Source organism: Cygnus atratus, chromosome 1 (assembly GCF_013377495.2).
Source record: "Cygnus atratus isolate AKBS03 ecotype Queensland, Australia chromosome 1, CAtr_DNAZoo_HiC_assembly, whole genome shotgun sequence".
In the NCBI taxonomy this organism is placed as follows: Eukaryota; Metazoa; Chordata; class Aves; order Anseriformes; family Anatidae; genus Cygnus; species Cygnus atratus.
In genome coordinates this window covers 23,997,653-24,019,951 of record NC_066362.1, presented here as the reverse complement: position 1 = coordinate 24,019,951, position 22,299 = coordinate 23,997,653, and the positions used below count along the sequence as shown (strand labels likewise).

The window sequence follows — 22,299 nt, the reverse complement described above, 5'->3', positions numbered from 1 at the left end:
GGTTGTGCAGTCTATTTTTGAGATTTTAAGACCTAGCTGGATAAAGCCATGAGTAACCTGGTCTGTCTGCACAGAGGACCCTGATTTGAGCACAACATTGGGCTGAATGACCTCTTGAGGTCTTTTCCAAACTGAGCTATCCTATGCCTGCATGTTCTATTAGGCAAAACCACACTCAAATAAGCAGGATTATTCCTGAAGATGTCAGTGCTCCTTGACCAACCTGCATGTTGCAGACGTTAGCTTCATGATATACCTGTATGTGAATTAAGAACAGTTCCAACAAACTGAAGTTCTAGACACTGCATGGCCAAGAGCATTCTGAATTCAGTATCTATCATCTATCTACTTATGGCAGCAAATTTCTTTTAAAGATGTATACACATACAAACAAATGTATACACAAACGTATATAAAGATGTATATACATACACAAACATGCATATGTAGTTTATACATAGGTATGCAGGTATATAGACTATAGAGCATTCTGCAGTATCACACAGCTCACTGGAGCTGTGACACTGTAAAAGGGCTCAGAAGATCTCTGTAGCATAAGTACCATATACTCTAGCATACCCTTTTTCCAAATACTTTCCGGTGGCCAAATGATGCATAGATTCCATCCTGAGGGGCTTCACTTCCTTGAAGTATGGAGATGCACTTAAAACTGAAGCCTTCTGCGCAAGGTGAGGAAGCACTTGACCTGTTGGAAGGGGTTGGGGGGAGCGATTTCGAACACAACAGAACCAAGTGACACCAATACTTACTTGGCAGGCATTATAAATCAACTGGTGTTCCAATTTTTTGATCCCTAGAATCTGTTGAAACATTTCATAAAGCTGTTCCTTGCTCAGAATCAGCTCCGATACAGCACTTAAGGCCATTCTATTCGGCTGTTTGCAAAAGTCCTCTTCTCCCCTGTATATGGCATCATATTTGGCTAGCCAAGAACTTAACACTGTCTCTTTGCTCAATCCATCAATTTCTGGCAAACTTCGGACCCTCTTTTCTATGTTTTTCTTAAAAACATCTCTAAAGTCATTTGCAGAACATCCTCCACTGTGAACCATTCTTGCAACCCGGTCACTCTTGAGAAATACCTTTTGCAAAAAAAAAACAAGAGAGAAAAAAAAAAAAAGAAGTTAGGCATGGACACAGAGAAGAAACAATCTCTTAATAAAGGGGTGTTATTAAAGGCTAATATTTTCTTCCTATGTGAAATGGCTTTGTTGGGAGGAGTTCCACAGGTCAAAGTTGCTCCATTTTTCATAAAGAAATTATGAATAAATACATGTTCATAAGTAATAAATAATACATGTTCATGTGAATAAGTAATGAATAATTACATGTTCATAAAGTAAGTTTCTGCATTGAACAAGTACTTAAGTAGCTGTTAAAGTACTTCTACAATAGCTAAGCTAGAATGAAGTCTAAATTAACCGCAGCTAATTTAAAACTTACCTACAAGATTTCATTAATCTTTCCTCCATTAAAATCACAGGAGTCTGAAGATACTTGCAAGTAACTCATGAAGAAACTACATTGTCTTAAAACTTGGCAGTATAACGAGTGAAAAAATTATCTTTAAGATAGCTAGGAATATCAAGGAAGAGGAGACAGAAGTCCAGAAAAGGAGGGAAAAAAAAAAAGAAAGAAAAAGAAAAAAGAAGCACTAGAGAATTATTGCAATTAATATTAACAATAGAGAGAAGAAACACTCAAAATGCAAAAAATGATTTTACTACTGTGGATACAATATTGGAGACAGAGCACAGAATTCTCTGTGTAAACAAAACAAAAAAAAACCAACACCAAAAAACCTCCCAAGTACATGTACTATAAAATATGACAAGGCAAATTACAGCAACGAATCACATCATTCTGCAAGAGCTTTTCGATGTTCAAGGGCAGTTGCATTCATCTCTTCTCATATTGACCTTGGCAAGCTTGACCTTTCCAGCCACTGCATGGACAATTGATTTCTAGTAATAAGTCTCATGACACTACACTGTTCTTCTACTAAATACAGCCAACAAAAAGATGACGGCTGTGGCATGTCCAGCATTTTAAACAACAAACACGTGCCTTGCAGAAGTCATAAACTGCATACTGGTGTTGAACAGGTCCCCAGGGGAGAACCACCCAGAAGGGAACCAGCCAGCTTCCCACGGCAGAGGGAGGTGGATTGGAGTCCTGCAGCCTGCAAGGCTGGGTTGCAGGGGGGTGGCTTGGGTGCCAAACCTACACCCCAAGCACAGCTGAAACACAAAGAAAAGATTTGATACTATGTGGTCAAAACAGATTCCCTTTCCAACACCTTTCTGACCATTTTCTCTCTTCAGTCAGATGCCATGAAGGGGAAGAAGAGAAAACTGCACTTTCAGGTAATGATTTTTGTGACCAAGAGCTATTAAAATGCAATGAATGGAGATTACAGCACAGCAGAGCTCTGTCACCAAATACCATCACGTTATGGAAGACAGTGCACCTAACAACCACCCTAAACATTACTGAGATTCATCTGGAAAAGACAAAACAGAGGAGTGGGAGAGCAGCTAAAAAGCTGTACAGAGAGGAGTACGAGGATGGAAACAGGTCAAGAAAACCATACCCTAAAAATCCCAGTGCTTGTTGATCCATGTTTTTCCTGTAGAATCTTTAAAATGCAGCTACCTTAAAAAATAAATCTTTTAATAGATATCCTTATTGACGTTGTACTGAAGGGTGCAGATTAAGCCTTAAAGAACTTGGCCCAGAAGCTTAAAACATCACCAATATCTTCTATTCACATTTTGTGCTCTGTCTGTGCCATGATGAACTTCTTTATTTGGAAACACAACCATATAAGGTGAAACTTTTATCACTAAAAGAGAGTTGACATGGTTACTGTCAATTAATAATGAAGTTAATTTCCTTAAAATGCCACACAAATATTGAATCTCTTTTCAAAACAAACAATAGTCAGAAATTCAACTTGGCTATAAAACTTATCAACACAAACAGGTACAGGGATATTAAGCCTTTCCTTGTTCCAGCAGTCTGCAATTACAATTAATTCATCCCTCCAACAGCTTCACTGCAAAGAAAATGGAACAAAAATATTAAAAAAAAATGACTCCAGACTAACTTCAGCTATTTCATTTTGTCATAAACAGCATTAAATCCTCCATCATGTTATTTTGCATACCTAATGAGAAAAAGCAGATGCAGAAGAAAGAATGAAAATGAGAATACTTATGTGCTCTTCCCCTGCAAAAAAAAACCCTCATGCTTATCCAAGATTGCATTATCTTATAAATAACATATACAACTGGATCACTCTAATAAATATATATTCATACATGCAAAATACACACTGTAAAATCATCAGAGTATTATTTACCTCTCATTACTTTCTTTCAGTCATATCATTCAAAACAATTAATTCAGAATGCAGGGGCTGAAAAGCCACTAGAACTTGACTTACAAACCAGAATAATTCAAAACTTATTTCTGATTTTGAACTTGATTTTCTAGGGGATGCCAGTAAAAATCTGTTCCATTTTTCAGCACTTACATGTGAAATGAGAGTACCATTGTAACATTTGTTGTCTGCAACATTGAGAGAATAATGGCCTATTGATGTTGAGCGAAACAGATTTTTGTACAGGTATGTGCAAATACAAAATACAATCTGTATCTATTCCATATCCCCCATCAAAAAAATAAAAAAGAAAAAGAGAAAAAAAGAGAAAAAGAGAAAAACAACAAAAAGAAAGGATTCAAAAAAAAAAGATTCAAACTCAAATAAAACCAAATATTGTCTTTCAAGAATTTGAAGCAACTTGATCACTGCAAATTAACACCATTTAAAACAATGTACATAATCCATCTTTTCAAGAGTCATCAATATTGATGCTGCCAGTCAAACAGAAAATGCTTGTAACAGTTTTTAAATATATAAGATACAAGCGAGCATGCTAAATGGATATATCTGACCTTAAAATGTTCTTTTCTGAAGTGTTTCATCATGAATTGTATTCGAATTAAATATTCATAAATTATTCCAGTATATTTTTTAGCAAAATCTATGGTATGATTAAAGACAATTATTCAAAATATAAACCCAAGGTGTGAATTAACAAACTAATATAAGTATCTGGATGGGTCTGAATAGGAATCCATTTGACCTAAAGCTCTTATCATCCTGCTTCATTTTGAGTGGCAATTTACCACAATTTTTCCTGAAGGGAAAAAATGTAACAATCTTTAAAACGAACTACTTGTATTTCCGATACTTAAGAAATAATAATAACACTTTAATAGAAAGATTCTGTTTTTAAGCCCTTGTTTGCAACAGAAAACCATAAGAGAATGAAAATTCAGTTAGGAGTGTACGGTATGTGCTTCAGATTCAATAAAATAAGATGCATTAAAAAGCTATTAAATGTCTTGCCATTCCTGTTCCTGAAATACATATGGTACACTTCACGCTAAATTCAAAATCCTTTGCTTCAGTTGTATTTCCTGAGATTTGATTCCTCAGTTTTAAAGCTTTTCTGAGTCATTTTACACCTGCTATTTTTTTCTTCTCAATAGGAGTTGCTACTATACGAAGAATGTTCGGTCACTAGGTTCATGCCAATTGGGTTATTGTTTCCACCATTGTTCCAGAAAGCCCACCTGGCTGAGTACCTGTGGCTCCAGAACCCAGACTGGGATTACAAATCAGGATACACGCACGCTTTACAACACTGACAGTACTCTCTTGACAGCATTCATTTTTGCAGCAAAATACATAAGCTTTTACAGTGGTCTTAACACAGTCCTCTAGTTTCTCTTCAATGTGGATTATTTGCATAACCATCCCCAGCAGGGAAAATATTTGTGTTGATACATATCTTTAAAGCAAAACAGTAATTAAGTACATTCACTGAGTTGTCAGCTGTTCTTCCTTTTATTCCTGTACTTGGGACTGTCTGATCACGAGACTTAGTTCTAATTAAATAATCATTCAAAACCTCCAGTGCTAAAATGTTATCTCAAGTCTCTGGAAAGAAAATATTATTAGATGTTTTAATGTAAAATACAAAATATCAGACAAAGTTATTGTAGGGACAAAGAAAACTAATTCTACAGGGAACTCTACTTAGTAGATCAGGCATGGTCTTCAGAAACCCCCATGTTATTTAGAAATAACTTGACAAAAGCCGAAGTTTCTAATGAATTACTTCCTATTTCTATCAGTATTTTCTTGACTTCCTCGAAGAAATTCTAGGGTGATGCTCTTTGCCAGTCACCATTTGAACTTTTAGTGTCATTGTTGTGTCCCTGAATCTAAGTCAACACCAACTCCCCATGTTACCTACTGCTAATAAGCTACCAAACACCGAAAAGAAAGGCTCTACTAAAACATACACTACATTCCAGAAAAAAAATTACTGTTAAAAGCCATGTTTTGATGGGTCTAATACATCTATCATGAGAAAAATTTTCAATTCACATTATTCATAGTCCTTCTAATTATTCCTGGATGGAGCCATAACTACAGTCTTTGATAGATATCATATCATAGCCATTCAAAGATCATCAAGTAAGGAATTAAAAATCAAAACAAAAATTTGCCTCAAATTCATCTTTCTTTATAATTACAGTGACAATCATTTGCAAGTATCTACTGAAGTATGGTTTAAATTCATTTTTATCCAATAATTATATTTATGAAATTTCAACTGTTGCAAATGATAGTAAAAAGCTTAATTCAAAGTAGTCTGTAGCACTAGATAGTTACAATAAAAATATATTTCTGTTTAGTGACGAAAATCATAATTTAGGAGTGCCCAAAACTCAAATGTTGGAAATATTAAACAAAGGACTGCTTTTTCTTCTAGCACATACCCCTTGAATAATATCTCTACTTATCAAATACCTTACCAAATTTATCTAATTATATATGCAAGCAACATAAACATGATAATTTTTTTACCTTCCACAAAGCTTAGAAAAAACATTAACAATACACCAAAGAGTTTGCATAAATGCAACTGTAGCTAACCTTCACCTTTTCTTTGTAAAAAGATTAAATGTGAGGTCTATTAGGCCACACGTTAGTAACTTTTATACGTTTTACTTCATTTAAAAGACCCAAAGAGAGAGTTTTCTATTAAGGTCACCTTTTTAGCTCATGTAGAAGAAAAAAACACAACACAGCAGTTATAAATATATATAATGTTTCTACCAGTTTGTATAAGTGGTGTTATTATTAAAAAAATAACATTTTGCAATCCTGCTGCACATACCACTAAAACATGACCTTTCAGCTACTTGCTTATGTATCAGCTCTCTTGGTAGAGCCTGATTCAGCTCTAGGCACAATACCAACTGGCAAAGCACCAAGTTGGCGCTAATCAAATTATTTTACAAGCCCTTTTATTCTCAGGCAGGAAACTCTGTAAAACAGTTTGATAAAGAGAAAAAAAATGTGACTTAACCCCCCCCTCCTTTTTTTTTAAACAAAGGACAAAACAAACAAACAAAAAAGTGCACTCCAAATGGATATATCTTACATCGAAATGGAAATATATTTATATATACATTACAATTTTTAATCAAAATCTCACTTTCATACTAACATTCTCTTCTAAAGTAAAACATAAAAAGCAAAGCCCCAATATTTTTAGTTGCAAAAAATGTTGTTTATCATACAAATCTGTGGTGTTGCAGAACACCACATATATTTGTGCTATATTCTGTGCTATGAAATAAAAATGCCTCATTTTAGATAGTAAGTTTTAAAGAAACACCTTTTTTCAACACAGAAGTGCCTTCTTGCTAGTCACATGAAAACTGAAATGTTAATTTTAGAGATATGGATGTGTCCATATATAAAAATGCATGTGTCTAAGTATGTAAGTATTCATGTATATACACACACTGGCAGACACACACATAGAAAAGCTTTCAAGTCAGTCCTGGTTGTTCATCATCATTTTGGAGAGAAACTGAATTTAGCTGTAACTTACTGCTTCTTATGTTCTGAGTACAACTTGTGTGTAGCAACAAAACACGAGATTTTATTTAAACAAAACTTCCTTTGATATTTTCAAATTCAATGGGATACTGAGGAGGCACAGACAGACCACAACATTGATTTATCAGACTGAAAAGGAAGTTCCTTACTCATACACAGCTGGCCCCTGTGCACCTTCCACTAGCACAACTGCACGGAGTTTCTCTTCTTCATTAAGGAAAGCTATACTGGGACCTTCATTAGCCACAAAAGCAGCTAGAAATTTTCCTTTGTTTTTGACAGTCACTGCTGTTCCTGCATCTCTGAGGAGATCACATTAACACACTAGACACGTCTCACACCTTAACAGCCAGAGCTCAGTGCATCTCTCATGGAAAAGGTGGCTACAGCTCAAAATGCACACTATGTCTCTGGGACAGTAGGCTTCCAGGTGCACTAGATATCATCTGAACCAGCTCCCTTATCACTTCTTTTTTTTTTTTTTTTTTTTTGGACACACAGTTCAAGTTAGCTAATAGCTTTTTTCGCTTCTGTTAAATTCTGGCGTCTCTTGGTATCCTGCATGTTCCAGCACAGTAATAGGTGGGTAAAACACCCCAGCAACTCTACACAATGAGGGACTCTAAATAATGGTTCACCCAGGAGTCCTGGTAGCTTCCTGATTCTGTTGCTACAATCATTTGTCTGCCATTGCAAATTAAACATGAAATGTCTTCCACAGTGCCAATCATATCTGTAACAGTATCTTCTGCTCCAATGAGAACCATAGTAAATGCTTCATTACCTCTACTTGGACAGTTCTTGGTGATCATGCTGACTGTTTCATTTGCTGGTGCAAACTTAGTTTGCTTGTGAAAGTACACTATCCCCTCCTAATTAGGTCTATTCCAAATCTTCAAATCTCTAGGATTCCTAAACTTGTTAAGAAGCTGCAAGCATTGCAGTGTTGCCACTGAGAAGACACCACCAATCCAGACATGTTCTTTAATGGTGAAGTTCTTGCAACGACTCCATTACATGCCAGTTTCCACACTGTTCTCTTCCCAGCCTGGAACAAAATGCTCTGGCAGGTACACCTCCCACCAGAGCAGGTTGCTCTAAGTCCATCCAACCTGGCCTTGAACATTTCCAGAAGATGGGGCGTTCACAGCTTCTCTGGGCAACCTGTTCCAGTGCCTCACCAACTCCTGAGTGAAGAATTTCTTCCTAGTATCTAATCTAAACCTACCCTCCTTCAGTTTAAAGCCATTACTCCTTGTCCTGTCACTACAGTCAGTCCCTGACAAAGAGTCAGCTTTCCTGTAGGCCCCCTTTAGGTACTGGAAGGCTGCTGTAAGAGAAGGCCCTGGGGAAACCTCCAGGCTGAACAACCCCAGCTCTCTCAGCCTGTCTTCACAGGAGAGGTGCTCCAGCCTCTTGATCATCTTTGTGGCCCTCCTCTGGACTCACTCTAATACTTCTACATCCTTCTTGTGCTGGGGGCCCCAAAGCTGAACACAGTACTCCATGTGGGGTCTCCCAAGGGCAAACTAGAGGTGGACAATCACCTCCCTTGCCCTGCTGGCCACAATTCTTTTGATGCAGCCCAGGATACAGCTGGCTTTCTGGGCTGCAAGAGCACATTGCCAGCTCGTGTTAAGCTTCTTGTCAACCAACACCCCCAGGTCCTTCTTCTTGGGGCTGCTCTCAACCCGTTCTCTACCCAACTTGTATTTGTACTTGGGGTTGCCCTGGCCCAGATGCAGGACCTTGTACTTGGCCTTGTTGACTTTCATTAGGTTCACGCAGGCCCACCTCTCAAGCCTGTCCCTCTGGATGGCAGCCCTTCCTTCCAGCATGTCAACAGCACCAAACAGCTTTGTACCATTAGCAAACTTGCTGACAATTCTTCCTGCCCCTCAGGAGCACTGCTATAGAAAAACACTGCTGTGGACAGAAATAGTCCTGTGCAGCAGACAAACTCATTTTGTAACCTCCCTCTCTTGGCCGAGAAGAAACATACTGTAAGGACACTTTTCCCAGGTGAAGCTGGAGCTTGTCACAGGGCCGAGTTTGCTGGGAGTTGGGTTGCTTCACCCAACTGCCACCAGCGATGGTGGCACCATTGCCCTTCAGCTGGTGGGAGCCTCCCTGGGCAGCTGGGATGCACCTCCAAAGCCAATCACCTCTGCTCAGTGCAGAGCAGTAAGACTCAAAAGATTTTGGTGAGGGTTATACAGATGTAGTGAGGATGGACCCACTGTGCCCAAAGTAGTAGCTGCCTCTTGCTTTATCTATCTGACACTGCTACTTACCATCCAATACTTAAATTCTACAATTGTTGAATATCAATGCACCCATATAAACCTTTGAAGTTTAATCTTCTCTTTCTCTTGAAAAAAATTAATGACCATGTTATTGTAACACATGTAAGGAATGTTCAGCCTCTGAAAGCATCATGCATTCTACCTTTCAAGTGTTTCAGGAGTTTTTAAATGGTATTCCACACAAAAATTATAAGTGTACTTCAATGCAAGTGCCACACACTGTCCCCTACACCACCTCATACAACTGATAGGCCAGCTAGGTCGTCATCTAAGTCTCAAGCTTATTTTTTTCATCCCAATATACTGCAACTGAGGTTTGGGGTATTCTTAAAATACACTATTGTTAAAACTGAACTTTTTCATGTGATGTTGTTTCTTTCACGGTAGAAAAAAGGTTGTCAGATACAGATTTTTCTCCAAGGAGATTTTTCAGGAAAACTCAATCCTCCAGACATAGATGTTCAACCACAGAAGACAGCATTTTGTACTTAAGGAGTCGTTCTTATACTAGAGGGCATTTTTTTATTTTAAGCTTGGTTGAAACAAAGCTAAAATTATATTAATAGTAACTATGTCATATTAGAAATTAAAATTCAAAAATATAAATGACCATAAGCAAGTCTTTAATAAAGACTGAACAAGGGTAAAAAGGACTTTGATGGAAGTCCAGGGAACACACGTTCGTGAATGCTTTTCAGGTTTCTGATGTGTTTTTCTGATGTGTTCTCTGCTCAAGTGCCCAATGTGCTTCTTGAAGTTAACAGAAAAACAGAAGTTAGGGAATAAGTATGACTTTTACTCATGGAGAAAATACACTTTTTTGGGAAGAGAAGCAGTACATAAAGTTATTGAAGAGTTCATTGAACCTAAGACTTGATTTGTAGTATGATCAGCTGATATAAGCATTTTTAGAAGTATTACAGAGCGGGAATCATATAGAAGTGATTATCAGGGTTTCTTGTAGTTTTATGGTTGAAGTATGTCTGTAAAAAAAGAAATCTAGGAAAGATTAAGCAACAAACAGCAACTAAGAAAAGATTACACATGAAGTCTATGCTGCCAGGACACTTCCCACAAAGGAAAACAACACTGAACAACAGACTTGATGTGCTAATTGATGTATGTGGGAGATGACTGCATAATCGTGTTCCTGCTTTGCACTGAGCTGACAGGTACATACTCCTGAGTTTATGATACATAGAAGGTATTTTTTTAAAGGGTCAACAATTTTCAGAGCTAAACTGAAATCTAAAATTTCTGCAGAAGACAAAATGGAATTAAAAGGAATTGAATGAAGTTTCTTAAAAATCGGACATGACATGCACCATCTCTTACCTTTTTTTTTTTTTTGGAAGTCACGTACTGTGTTTGAAATGTTACTTGATGCAAAACAAAGCACAAGTCCTTTACTGTGCAATGTTAAATAGCACCTTTGCTGCTTCTGCAGCAAATCCTCAAAGCCTCTCACACACGAGCTCATAAGTAACTCTCAGCACAGCCAACAGCTCTCACCCACTTTTTAAAGGCCTCCCTGTTCCATGTTCAATAAAAATAATCCCCACTTCAGTCATTGCCACGAGCAATGTTCTCTGGGATCGGCTCATACATTGCTCAGCAGTTCTGTTTTGTTCTTAAACCGTACAATGCATAGCATGGACCACTGGGGTTGCTTTCATGATGGTGCAAAACACTTCTGACAGTCTGGACAACAGCTTCCAGCGTTAAAGTTGAGGCTTATGCCTAGGAAGAATTAACACTTATTATAATCAACATGCTTGCTGCTATACCCTAGAGCTGCAGAAAAAAATCATTGTTTCAGATATGATGGTCTCACTGCACTTGTGAGTCTATAGAGAAATTATTAAAAAAAAAATTGTGAAGTTTTTATTTAGATTAGGATTAGACGGATGAGCTAATCAGACTACAAAACAAGATTTTTGATCCATAAATACCTTATGTAGTTAAGTACATAAATACCTTATGTACTAGCTTAGTATAATATTATACCATATATTATTAATCTAGCATAAAAATAACTTACTGCATTGGCTATTGAAACAGTATTTTTATTCTAAGAAGAGACTAATAGTTACCAGTACATTTTAACAACTATTTTTAATAACTATTCTCTGATGAACCTGTGTGGAAATAGAGCTACATATTGGAATTTGCTCAGTATTTTGAAATCAGAAGTATGTTTTACCTATATAAATATACATATATACATTTAGAAGACTGGCTTGCAATTCTTCTTCCTCCCTCTTCACACCCCAGAAATACCCTCCAGACACTATTTTGATTTTTTTTTCAATTGAATTATTAGAGTCAAAGGGCTACTTTATTTGTGTAAACCTTGTTGTGTAAAAGAACAGAGTCCTTTCCTTCTGAAAAAAGCAAAAGATGCTCAATTGTAAAAGAACAAACTAATAAACTCCTATTTCTTCATTTAAGTAATTCTGTCATGATTCTTTTAATCACACATTTCTTCTCCCCAAAGTATACTCCATAGTATTACCTAAGCCAGCAAAAAAAAAAAAATGCTTAAGTAAAAAATACTAAATTTTGGTTAACAGGAAAGTTTGTTTGTTTTTAAAACCTGTTTAAAGTGTCACGTTACATTAAGGTGAGAAAGGGAAATCAAATTTACAGTAATGGACAATCATTTTCTGAAGAGGCATAATCTACATTTAATTTTTTTCCTCCTGTTTTTTAATAGAATGTCTCCTACCATTCTGGAGTGTATTAAGCAATGATATCTTGTCAAGAGTAGAGTTTCAAAAACCATCACAAGCCAAACTTTTTAGAAGGTTTATCTGGTCTTCTTCAAGTCTTTTGGCAAATATCATAGCTGCACATTGGACATTTCCCATAGCTCAGCAACCAGCAGCCTAAATAAAAAACTCCTGCAACCTAAAATGCATGCTACTTCTCTAGGCCTACACACTTGTAAGCATATTACACATCACTGTGCACTGGGATTTGTTTCTTTGCCTCCTTCTTCAAATTGGCACAAGCAGCTGTCCAAAGTCTTCCTGAATATCTGTTCCTACTGGCTGCACATTTTGCAGGCTCACGTACTGCAGTGTTTGCGCCTCTGGCATAACAAGAGCAAGCACAGTTATAGTGACAACCACCATAAAAAATCCACAAAACTATTTCACCCAGAAGCCACGTTTTCTTCTGGATTAATTTATTAAACTTATCCAGACACCCTTGTGGAACAAGCATATTTGTCCTCCTTTCAAGGCTGACAACAGCAATAAGAGGCTTTGCACCCTGGTGAGACGCAGCAAGTTATAGAGTGGTGCCTATAGGAGAATAGCTGTGGATTGCTTTAGTAACAGCTCTACTTCCTAAAGCCACTACTATCTTTTCTTTAAAAGTACAGTCCCCCTTTGCACTAAAGGCCAACAAAGCCCCAGAGTTCTCTGTCTATCTGCAGTGTGCTGAAGGGCTTTGTGCACCATGGTATTGGCCCTCAGACGGTACCAGCACTCTGGAGGAAAATTGTTTCCAAACAACACTGGATATACACATCCAAAGTACTCCAGCTTCCCTCTCTGTGACTCTGCTCACACACGCAATGAATATTCACGTGGTTCCAGCTCTGTGCAGGCTGATCCACAACAAAATGTTCAACATTAGCTGCCAGAAGAGGCAAATCCTCTTTTCCACAGATGAGTCTCAAGCACCTTCATGCATGAGGGTAAGTACAAACAAAATAACTTCTGGTTTTCCAGCTGTCTGTATCAGGGAGAAACTAGCTGATAAGCAGGTAAAAGGATTGCAGAAATAGATTTGCATGTTTCAAAAATGTGATGCTTGCTTTGTTGAAACATAAGAAACAGGCCTGCAATTAAAAGAAGTCTTAGTAATTCTGCATACAAAATAATAGGACTGTGACATCTCCTGACACGCTGCTAGGAAGAAAACACTGTGTCTGCATTTTGTTTTCCTCCTGGCTAAGATGTTGTAAGTCTGATGTAGACAATGCCATGAGGTCTGACATCACGCCTCTATGGTCCTTTCATCAATCCTCTGTAGACGCTTCTCAAGACATGGAAGAAAGCACAGACTGTACAGAGCAATTCTAGAAAAAAAATCATTGCCACTGAGTTCAATGATTCTACAACAGAACCGGTACACTGGCTGTCAGTCTGGCAAAAAGAAGAGGTTACCTTGAAGTGGTTAATTGCCATTACGCCAAGAGAAACCTAAACCACATGCTAGACATGAGATGTTTTTATCATCCATCTTTCTAATGTATTGACTGACACAGAGCACAAACACAAGTGGAAGCATTTTATACTCAAAGGCACACAACCCCAAAGGGAGGGAGAAATTTTATGCTCTGAAGCGAACATCTGTTGCAAATTAAATGCAGGAGATGCCTGGTAATACAATGAAGAAACTTTCACATCTAAGGAAGAAAAAAAATATTATTCTAATTCAAAGGAAACTGGCCAATCTCCTCTTTAAAAAAAGAACTACTGGAATTTCATGGGCAGAGATTTAACTAATTTTAAACCTCTAAAAATCTTAAAGAGGGAGACCAGTGAGCAAGTTAGCTTTTGTAACCAAGAACGGAGGCAAGCACTGACAGTGAAACCCAGACTATCATCTTGCTGGAGTTGGAAACCACGAGTGAACTGAACGAGGGAGAGGCACCTACCCAGTAACTTCAGTGTATGCAGACTAAACACAGCTCTCTGGTTTTGCATTTTTACTTACCCTGGCTTGAGTTAGGTATCACACAGGTAACTGGAAAATAAAATGTCAGTCCTCACCCAAGCACAGGGCAAATTTATAAAATGGGGCCCTGGAAGATGCTTGCCTGTAATAGGTGTCCCATGTCCCTACCCCATTCCCCACCAGAAGTTAAAGGTAGCAGAACAGGCCTTCCCAGGCCTGGCTAAAGGAACCAGAAGTATCCTATAAGTGCTGTTACTAATACTGGAGGACCTTTGGAAAGCAGTTAGATATTGGGGTATATGCTTGATCCAGGGGTTTTATATGAGTTTCACCAGGGGAACCTCTCACACCAAGTAAGAGAAGTTACTAACAACTCATTCGTACATTATTTTCCCAGCTTATTCTAGACAGAAATTATAGCAGCCACGAAACCAGTACAGCATGGAGATACAAAGCCAAGGTTACCCTTAACCATGTACAGAAATTCTTCCTCCACTGTGTAAGGCTGCAGCATGTTTGTTGTCCCTGATTCTATCCATCACCATCTACTTGGCAAAGAAGTCATTTACAAAGCCTCTTCTTGTCAAAGTGTGTTTTCTTGGTTAATAAAGTGAAATTCAGCAAGCATTACGAGCCGACTGCAGAACTTATTGCTTCAAGAGTTTCTTGCCTCTCTACGTTAAGTGGGTAAGCTGAGTACTCTCTCCCCAACATGTTGATCTTTCATTACCCCCTGCACGACCAGAACTGCTGCCTTTGGGAACTAATGGGAAGCTGTAAGCAGGGAAAATTCAAAGGGTCTGTTTTAGCTACTATTAAGCTGGAAAAGGCAATTAACTTCAGTGTGCAACATAGCATGCTCTGGAGATATCACTGAAGAAAGACTCACTGTCATTGCACTACTGGTCCTGCTCATTTTCCTGCAAAAAATTCCAGAAAGTGTCCACCCCTGACTATGAAGGAAGAAGGTGAAGGATAACAAAAGCAGCTGGAAATAATAAGGCAGAAAGAAGAAAGTGGAAACTGAAGACTGAAATAAGCAGGCTTCAAAAAGGAAGCATACATACATAAAAATAGTGAGTAGAAAACAGAGCCATGCTGAAAGACATAGAAAAAAACATTTACATGCTCATTTGTTTCAGTCACAGGTGATGATTAGCTTATGCACACCTACCTCCTTTGGTACCTGATAACTTGAGAAAAGCACACAGCTGTTCAAAATCAATAGCCCACATTTCCATTTGACTTGCTGAACTCCTCAATTTGCTGACTTTTTGGTGCTTGTTTAGCACATACAAAATAAAGACAAAACCAGCACTTTGTCCCTTAGGATAGTGTTTGTTTCTTAGGATACAATCCTTCCAAGTCACAGATATAGGATCCAATTCTTTCTGTTAAATTTGAGAAGAATTGAAGTAAATAGGAAAGCACAATGAGGATGAGAGAACATTCCTTCACTTCACTGATTATTCTTCTAGAGTGATTTGTGGTTCTAATTCTTATTGCACTTGACTGAAAAGTGGAAGTTAGGTAAGTGACAAGTTTTATCATTGGTACTGCACAGGGCTCATTTTGTCAGATTAAAAGAATTGGCTATTTCATTTCCCTATTACCATTAACGCTCTCCTGAACTAACCATTTTCATCCACGTATGAATTAATAGCTTTTAGTTTGAATGAACATCCTATATCTCAACTTTTAAGCATAATAACAGGCAGCCTATAGTCAGAGTAGGTCTACTGAGATCCTTTCAGTCCGTATTCCCCACCACCATACAACACTACTTTCATTTTATGAAAGGACGCTGTCCCAAAGTATAACTTTGACTCATCAGGATCACTTTTTTGATTTCTAATTTATGTATTCTGCCAGTGCAGCTGAATGCTGAAAAAAACACTCGAGCAAATAGAAGTTGGGCCAAAGCCACTTCGAAGGTCATCCCGTAATTTATTTATCTATCCCTGTTTCAGCAACTAAAAAAAGTGTTAGCAAACTCCTGGAAACTGAACAGAAGTGCTACTACATTCACCTACCTCAGACTTTTTGAAAGCCAGGCAATTAACCTGCCACTCTCCTTCCCTGTACTATTTAGTTTTGATTGTTTAGTTCTGGGGTGTGTGGAGGGGTGGTGTTGGGTAAGAAGGGCTGAAGCGTTGAGTTCACTCTGCAAGCTAAGGAAACCAGCAAAGTTGAGAGACAGTAACTGCTAGGATAAACCACTATGATTGTCTAGAAATAAAAGAATAAAAAAATCCCATCATCACTGATGAAAGTAATAACAAATAGGTTGAAAAGGAGAAAAGACGGTCAAAACTGCTGTAGACATCAAAAACCGTGGGACAGGAGACAAGAAAATAAGGAAAGATTAAAGGAATATATCTCAGTCTGTACTTACATAATTAGAGAAAGGAACCATTCAGAGGAGAATAAGGACAAGAATTGCTGCACTCCATGCTTAGCTATGCAACTCATCCATTTTAGACCCCTTTCGATGTGCTGGAAAAGGACAAATTAATCAAGGACAACTCAGAGCACTTAATGCTTTGATGCCCTCCCTGGAGGAACCTCTCTCTCTCTCCCCCTCTCCCCACAATGAGGACATGAAAGCTTGGAAATATTCATTGTCCTGACCATGCTACAAAGCATCTCCTCAACACAAGTGGTTGAATGCTTTCCAGAAGTTTCTAAACTGGACAAAAAGAAGACCTCGAATGATTCTGAGAAAAAAAAAAAAAAGATGGAATGACACAGTCAAGTTTATGTAGAAGCTGATGCGATAGACAGTATTTGCTTTGTGATGCCAACATTTTTGGTGTTACAGAGGTTGCCTCCTTGTTCCAAAAAAAGAATCTGTACTTCAAAGTGTTTCTATTTTAGGAGGAAGACATGAATAATGGAATATGAATGAAAATGCAGGGAGGGACAATACATCATGAAAATGGAGTAGTTGGGGAATTGTTTGTTTTGTTTTTACACTTCAAATATGTTATATCTGGACTTCTTTCTTAAAGTCATACTCACATTATAACAATTCTATTCTGGAAAGTAGTATAAAGGTAATATAGAGCTGTTACTACTGCAGGCTATTGGCATGTATTATCATTAGGTGTTAACTGTAGTACTGTATTTTTATTCCAATACAACTTTCTTAAAATGTCAGCCTTTATCATAAGTACTGTCTTATCCCTTCCCCATTATAAAGTGTAATCTTTTCATGTCAAAAAACAACAATGCATTGTCCTTGATTAATTTTTCACAAGGGTGATCAATTCATGGTGTCAGTAGAAAAGTTACAATACACTATAAAAGCTTCAAAATGCATTCTGAATCTTAAATCCTTCTTTAGATTTAATAATCACCCAGCTGGCTACACATCAGACAGCAATGCTTCAATGGGAAGATTAATGAACATTTGGTCTGCAGTCTAATCCCTCTAGATTTTAGCATGCAAAGTGCAAACTTTTATAAATTAGACTATTTTTATGCATTCCAATTATATGTCAAGGCCCAAATAGCTTTAATGGCAACTTTGAGGCTTCTTAGTCATACTTTGCTCTTTCTTTAGAGTACTGAGTTTTTGGAAAATATTAGTTCACTCCACCATAGTAATTCTCTAGACCATTTTAAAGACTACTTTTCAATATATCATCCCAAGTCAGGAACAACTTATTTATTTTTTTTTTAATTATTTTACAATTATCAGCCATTTTGCTTTGCTGGTAGCATATTCTATGCCAAGGATTTAACTGAGCAAACCATTTAAGACAGAAAAGTGAACAGTAACTTCCCTAGAGCCCCACTGGCCAGTAACAGCCTCTAGCTTTCACAGCAGCACCTGGAACTGGCCAAGCTCCCACCATCCCTGACCTCCACGGTGCCCATTACTATACAGTTACCAGAAAAAAAAAAATCCCAGAGGGTGCTAGAGTTGGGGTAAGAAAACTGGCATCCAGCCTGGGGCACCAGTGTTGTTCACATGGCTTCCTCCTTCTCACCCAGAATTTTCCAAACCGATGCCTTCAGGAACACCACACTCCTGGAGGGAGATGCTGCCAACAGCAGAACCTACAAAACTTCCCTTGCAGTTAATGATGGTCTGAAATGACTAGAGGCAGAGGAACTTCTTAGAGTAACTTTTGTTATTTACCAAAGGACCAGCCTACTTAGCTGTCTTAAGTATCTCAATGACTTGTAGAAGAAGAAATACTCTTCACAGAGCTCTTATAACTGAGACCTTTCTCTCCCGCACCGCCCCACGGCTTATCGCAGTGAACGTGCATTACGTTCATTGCAGATCTCATCCCCCTGCCTTGCCCAGGCAGGTGAAGAAGAGACCCGTGCACCCCAAGAGCAGTGAAGTTCCCAGCAATGAGTACAAGGTAGAGAACTGAAGGTGGAAAAATAAAGGAAAACCACCACCATCATGATGCTGGCTTCAAATTAACAGTAATTAAACTTCAGCTCGGTCCCTTTTCTCCAACTGTGGGCAGCTGCTTCAATAAACTAGCAGGACACAAGAAGTTATCCTTACTTTTTATCTTCCTTTTTCTTTTAAATGCCAATAGCAGCTATGTAGATCTTCCAAAATATTCTCAAGCTAGGCCAGTCAAGAGCATTGGCAAGGAATGCAAATGCTATACGAGTCAAATGTAATAAGCAGACAAACATTACCCTCCTGCTGTAAAAGCAGTGCTACTTACGCCAAGATAAGTTTTAAGTTATTTGGTTATTGCAACTTGCCTATTAGTCAACATCCTCTTTTTTTTTTTTGTGCATGTTTTGTTTTCATTTTTATGAGCACAGAGAAGAGCATTCATCTCATGTCACCTCTAAGGCTAAATCCTAAATGCTGCAAAGCCAAAGTTTCAAATTATCCTCATTTTATTTTTCCTTTTGTTATTCCATTCAATTTCTAGTCATAACTCTACTAATGCATAAGGTTTTTCATTTTTATTATAGCTTCTTCTAGACTATTCTGAAAACATATTTCCCACTTACTTATCTAAGCAGCAGACTTACCTTTTTTCTAAAAACTATTTAGATCAGTGCAACTCAATTCTGTGTCAGGGTATTTGGAAACATTTGCACCATTCGTCTGCCAGCTTCTGAAACACATTACTCATACCAGGAGCCTTCTGCCATCTTCAAACACAGATTTTCTAATTTGATGCTCTAAAAAGCCCAGAATAATCCCTCAAGGTTTTTTTATTTTACTCATCAACTGTATGACAGCCAGAAATGATGTCCTTATCATAGCCACTTTTAAACATGATTGTACCTTCCCAGACACTTGTATTACAAACTGATTAACATATTCTGGAACTTGCATACATATGTTAATCACTAAATAATGAAAAACAACAGTTAGTAAAAAAGCAGTAAGACGTATTTAAAATTGATATTGTTGGTGTTGCTGCAGAATTAACGTTTCTGCTCAGGGAAACAATTGCCTTTATCTCACCCTTACAGTCATTAAGAACAGAGCCTATCAATCATGAAACTGGCAAAAGCCTCGTGAGCTTGAACAGGTAAGGGACAAAATTAAGAGAAGGAACCAAACTGTAAGAATAAACAGACTACTAGGAGGTGGGTCTAATGCTCACTGCAGCCACGAAGTATACGACTGCCCGAAAAGAAGGAAAACAGAAGCTAACTCTCTATTGCCGAGTTGAGGAACAAAAGAGGATTTACAAGATTGTTGCCTGCAAGCTACAAAGCCCAACGTGTTGGAATAAAGACGCATCACAACGCTGTCACATCCCAGAGCACGTGCTAGTGCAACGGCTGCAGGTAGGAAGATGCACACAAGTTACAACACCACACACAAGCTACAACAAATACAAGCAAGCTGCCTTGGCATTAACGGAGCTACCCCCATTCCCCTTGCTTGGTGCATCCAATTGGTTTTGGCAGGAACTTCTTCACATGCTGACAGAGCCAAGCTCAACATCTTTAACTTTCGAGATAATATATATTTTGGTAATTTGTGTCTGGAATCTTTCTGCGTTAAATTATATCAAAATCTTGGAGCTCCTGGGCACAGAGCAAGATGCAGCATCACTCCTATAATCAGGAAGCAATTAAAGCTGCAATGTCATCAAGTAAGAGACTTGGCGGTGAAACGATGACAGAGGCAGCTCATAAACACATTGTCAAAAGGGATGAAAACATCACTGTTGCTCTCAGCCTTTGATCTTTTGAGATGCAAAGAACAACAGACATCAAAATAAAATCACATCCAGCTGAGCAGCCACTGCTAGGTTTGAACAAACCCTAACAAAACTTCAGCAAAGTCAGTATGTTTTAATGTCAGTTACAGAAGCAGACTTATATTGAAGTTTGATTAGATCTTGGTTTTAATTTCAATTAAGATTTGTGACAGTTTTCCAATCAATTAATCCCTTCAATTTTTCCCTACTTAATTAAACACAAGATGCTGCTTTAAGAACAGCTGCCCTTACTTACACCATTTGTGATAAGACACTATGCTAGATTTGTCCCACCTTGAAATTAAATTAAGCACATCAGAAAATATCAAAGCTTCCAAATTCTAAAGCTACATTAAAAAATAAATAAATAAAAAGTAATCTAGAGGGAGGAAAGTTTAAATAAAGAGAACTTAGATCCACTGGGAAATGCAGATAAAACAGCCCTTGAACTCTAAACCTCATCTCCTGTCCAGCAGCTGTTCACAGTGGACACCTTTCCATGGTTTGGTTTTGTAGTCCAGAAAATTTCACTTTCCTCTTTATTGCTCATTAGGCTGGGTCCGCACCCTGCTGAAAGGTCATTCCCCATCTCCCTTTTCCTCCTTGTCCCACCCTGTCAACCAGAAATTCCCTCCACTGAGTTTCCACCCTCCCCTTAGCAGAGGTTTCCCTGACCCAGAATGCAGCAGCCACCGAAATGCAGCCAGGTCCCCTTCTCTCACCTGCCCACACATGTTCAGAAATGATCACAAAGCTGAACAAAGGCATTAAACCAGATGCATCCTCCATCAGGACAGAGTTTTCTTCCTCAAACACTGTTTATGAACACTGTCCAAATGTTATGCCCAAGAGTTATCTGGTAAGCAAGTCATGTGAGAAAAAAAAGGCAATTTTGTGATTTGTTTTCAAATATTGCACTGTTCCAGTCCAAAAGTAGCTTAGCTAAGCCTACTTTGCCAGAATTTTCTAGATTTCATGCTTTTGTTCACTATGCATCATCTCATGGGTTTGTTTGTTTATTTGTTTTTATTTTTATATGTTTTAGTGTGAACCTGAGGCCAGGCTTCCATAATGCTGCATTATTCAGAGGAGAAACAACAACTGAAAGGCTGAAGAGCTTCAGAATAATTCATTGCACTAAGCAGACTTTAGTCTAAATGCTACATGAGCAATATGAATTCCTCGTTCCAACACAGCAGTAGAGAAGAAATCAATGTGATTAATCTTAAACCCAACAGAACTGAGTTATTGACTTTCTCATCTTTTTAGATGACATTGTCTGGTATTTCAATTAGGATCAGGGGACAGTAATTCAAAGTGGTTTTTTGTTTGTTTGTTTTTCATTTTGTCTAGTTGGGAACTCTGAATGCTTTCCAGAAAAGAAGTAACATTTTCTAATCTGTGCAAACAAGTGTAGGAAAGAAATATACTATAGATATGAACTGTGAGTATACAGAGCTTGTGTCTCCCCTTCTACCCTAACTTTTCGGTTTTTTATTCCTACAGGTGTTTAATTGGGTTCACTTCATTTCATGGCTGTATGTAAAATCAGGAGCTACCTGGTACATGGAGTGTATAATACTCTTTCAAAGCTCTTTCAAGTCTGCTAAATACATATAAGAACAGTTATGGTTATCCCTACCTAAAAGTAAAAATATGGGGAGTTACATTAAAAAAAAAATCTCTGGGTGAACAAAATTATAAGAGTTATAAGTTAAAAAACATGGGAAAATTATGAAGAGGCAGGGAAGACAATTATCAAGCTGATTTAGCTGTTGTCCAATTAGTTTCCAAAATGCTGTTAAACTTAGAGTTCTTCCAGTGATTAAGTCTGAAATAGGTGACAGAGGCTGTTCGTGTACACACATAAATAAGACAACATCTAACAAGGCCATTAATATTTTCATTCAATTTGCCTTGCAAAATATTATTAAAATATTAGCAATGAGAAGCAGTCAAGCAGAACAGTTTAAGGCAATCTGTGACCAACAGCCACCAAAAGGCAGCCAGTGCCATGTGCCCCCATACCTCAGAAAGTCTTTCAGATGACTCAGATCTGCTGATGATCTTATTTATAAGA

At 37.9% G+C, this 22,299-nt stretch overlaps 1 protein-coding gene across 12 annotated transcripts in view; it reads right to left on the bottom strand.

Annotated features, from left to right (window-relative positions):
• The window catches only part of CADPS2 (calcium dependent secretion activator 2), a 312,131-nt gene that overhangs the window by 206,013 nt on the left and 83,819 nt on the right, over positions 1 to 22,299 (bottom strand). For all 12 annotated transcript variants that reach the window (XM_035559395.1, XM_035559401.1, XM_035559404.1 and 9 more), the window contains exon 3: positions 771 to 1,103. In XM_035559395.1, the coding sequence (XP_035415288.1) occupies positions 771 to 1,103 (333 nt within the window). The remainder of the gene's footprint in view (positions 1 to 770; positions 1,104 to 22,299) is intronic.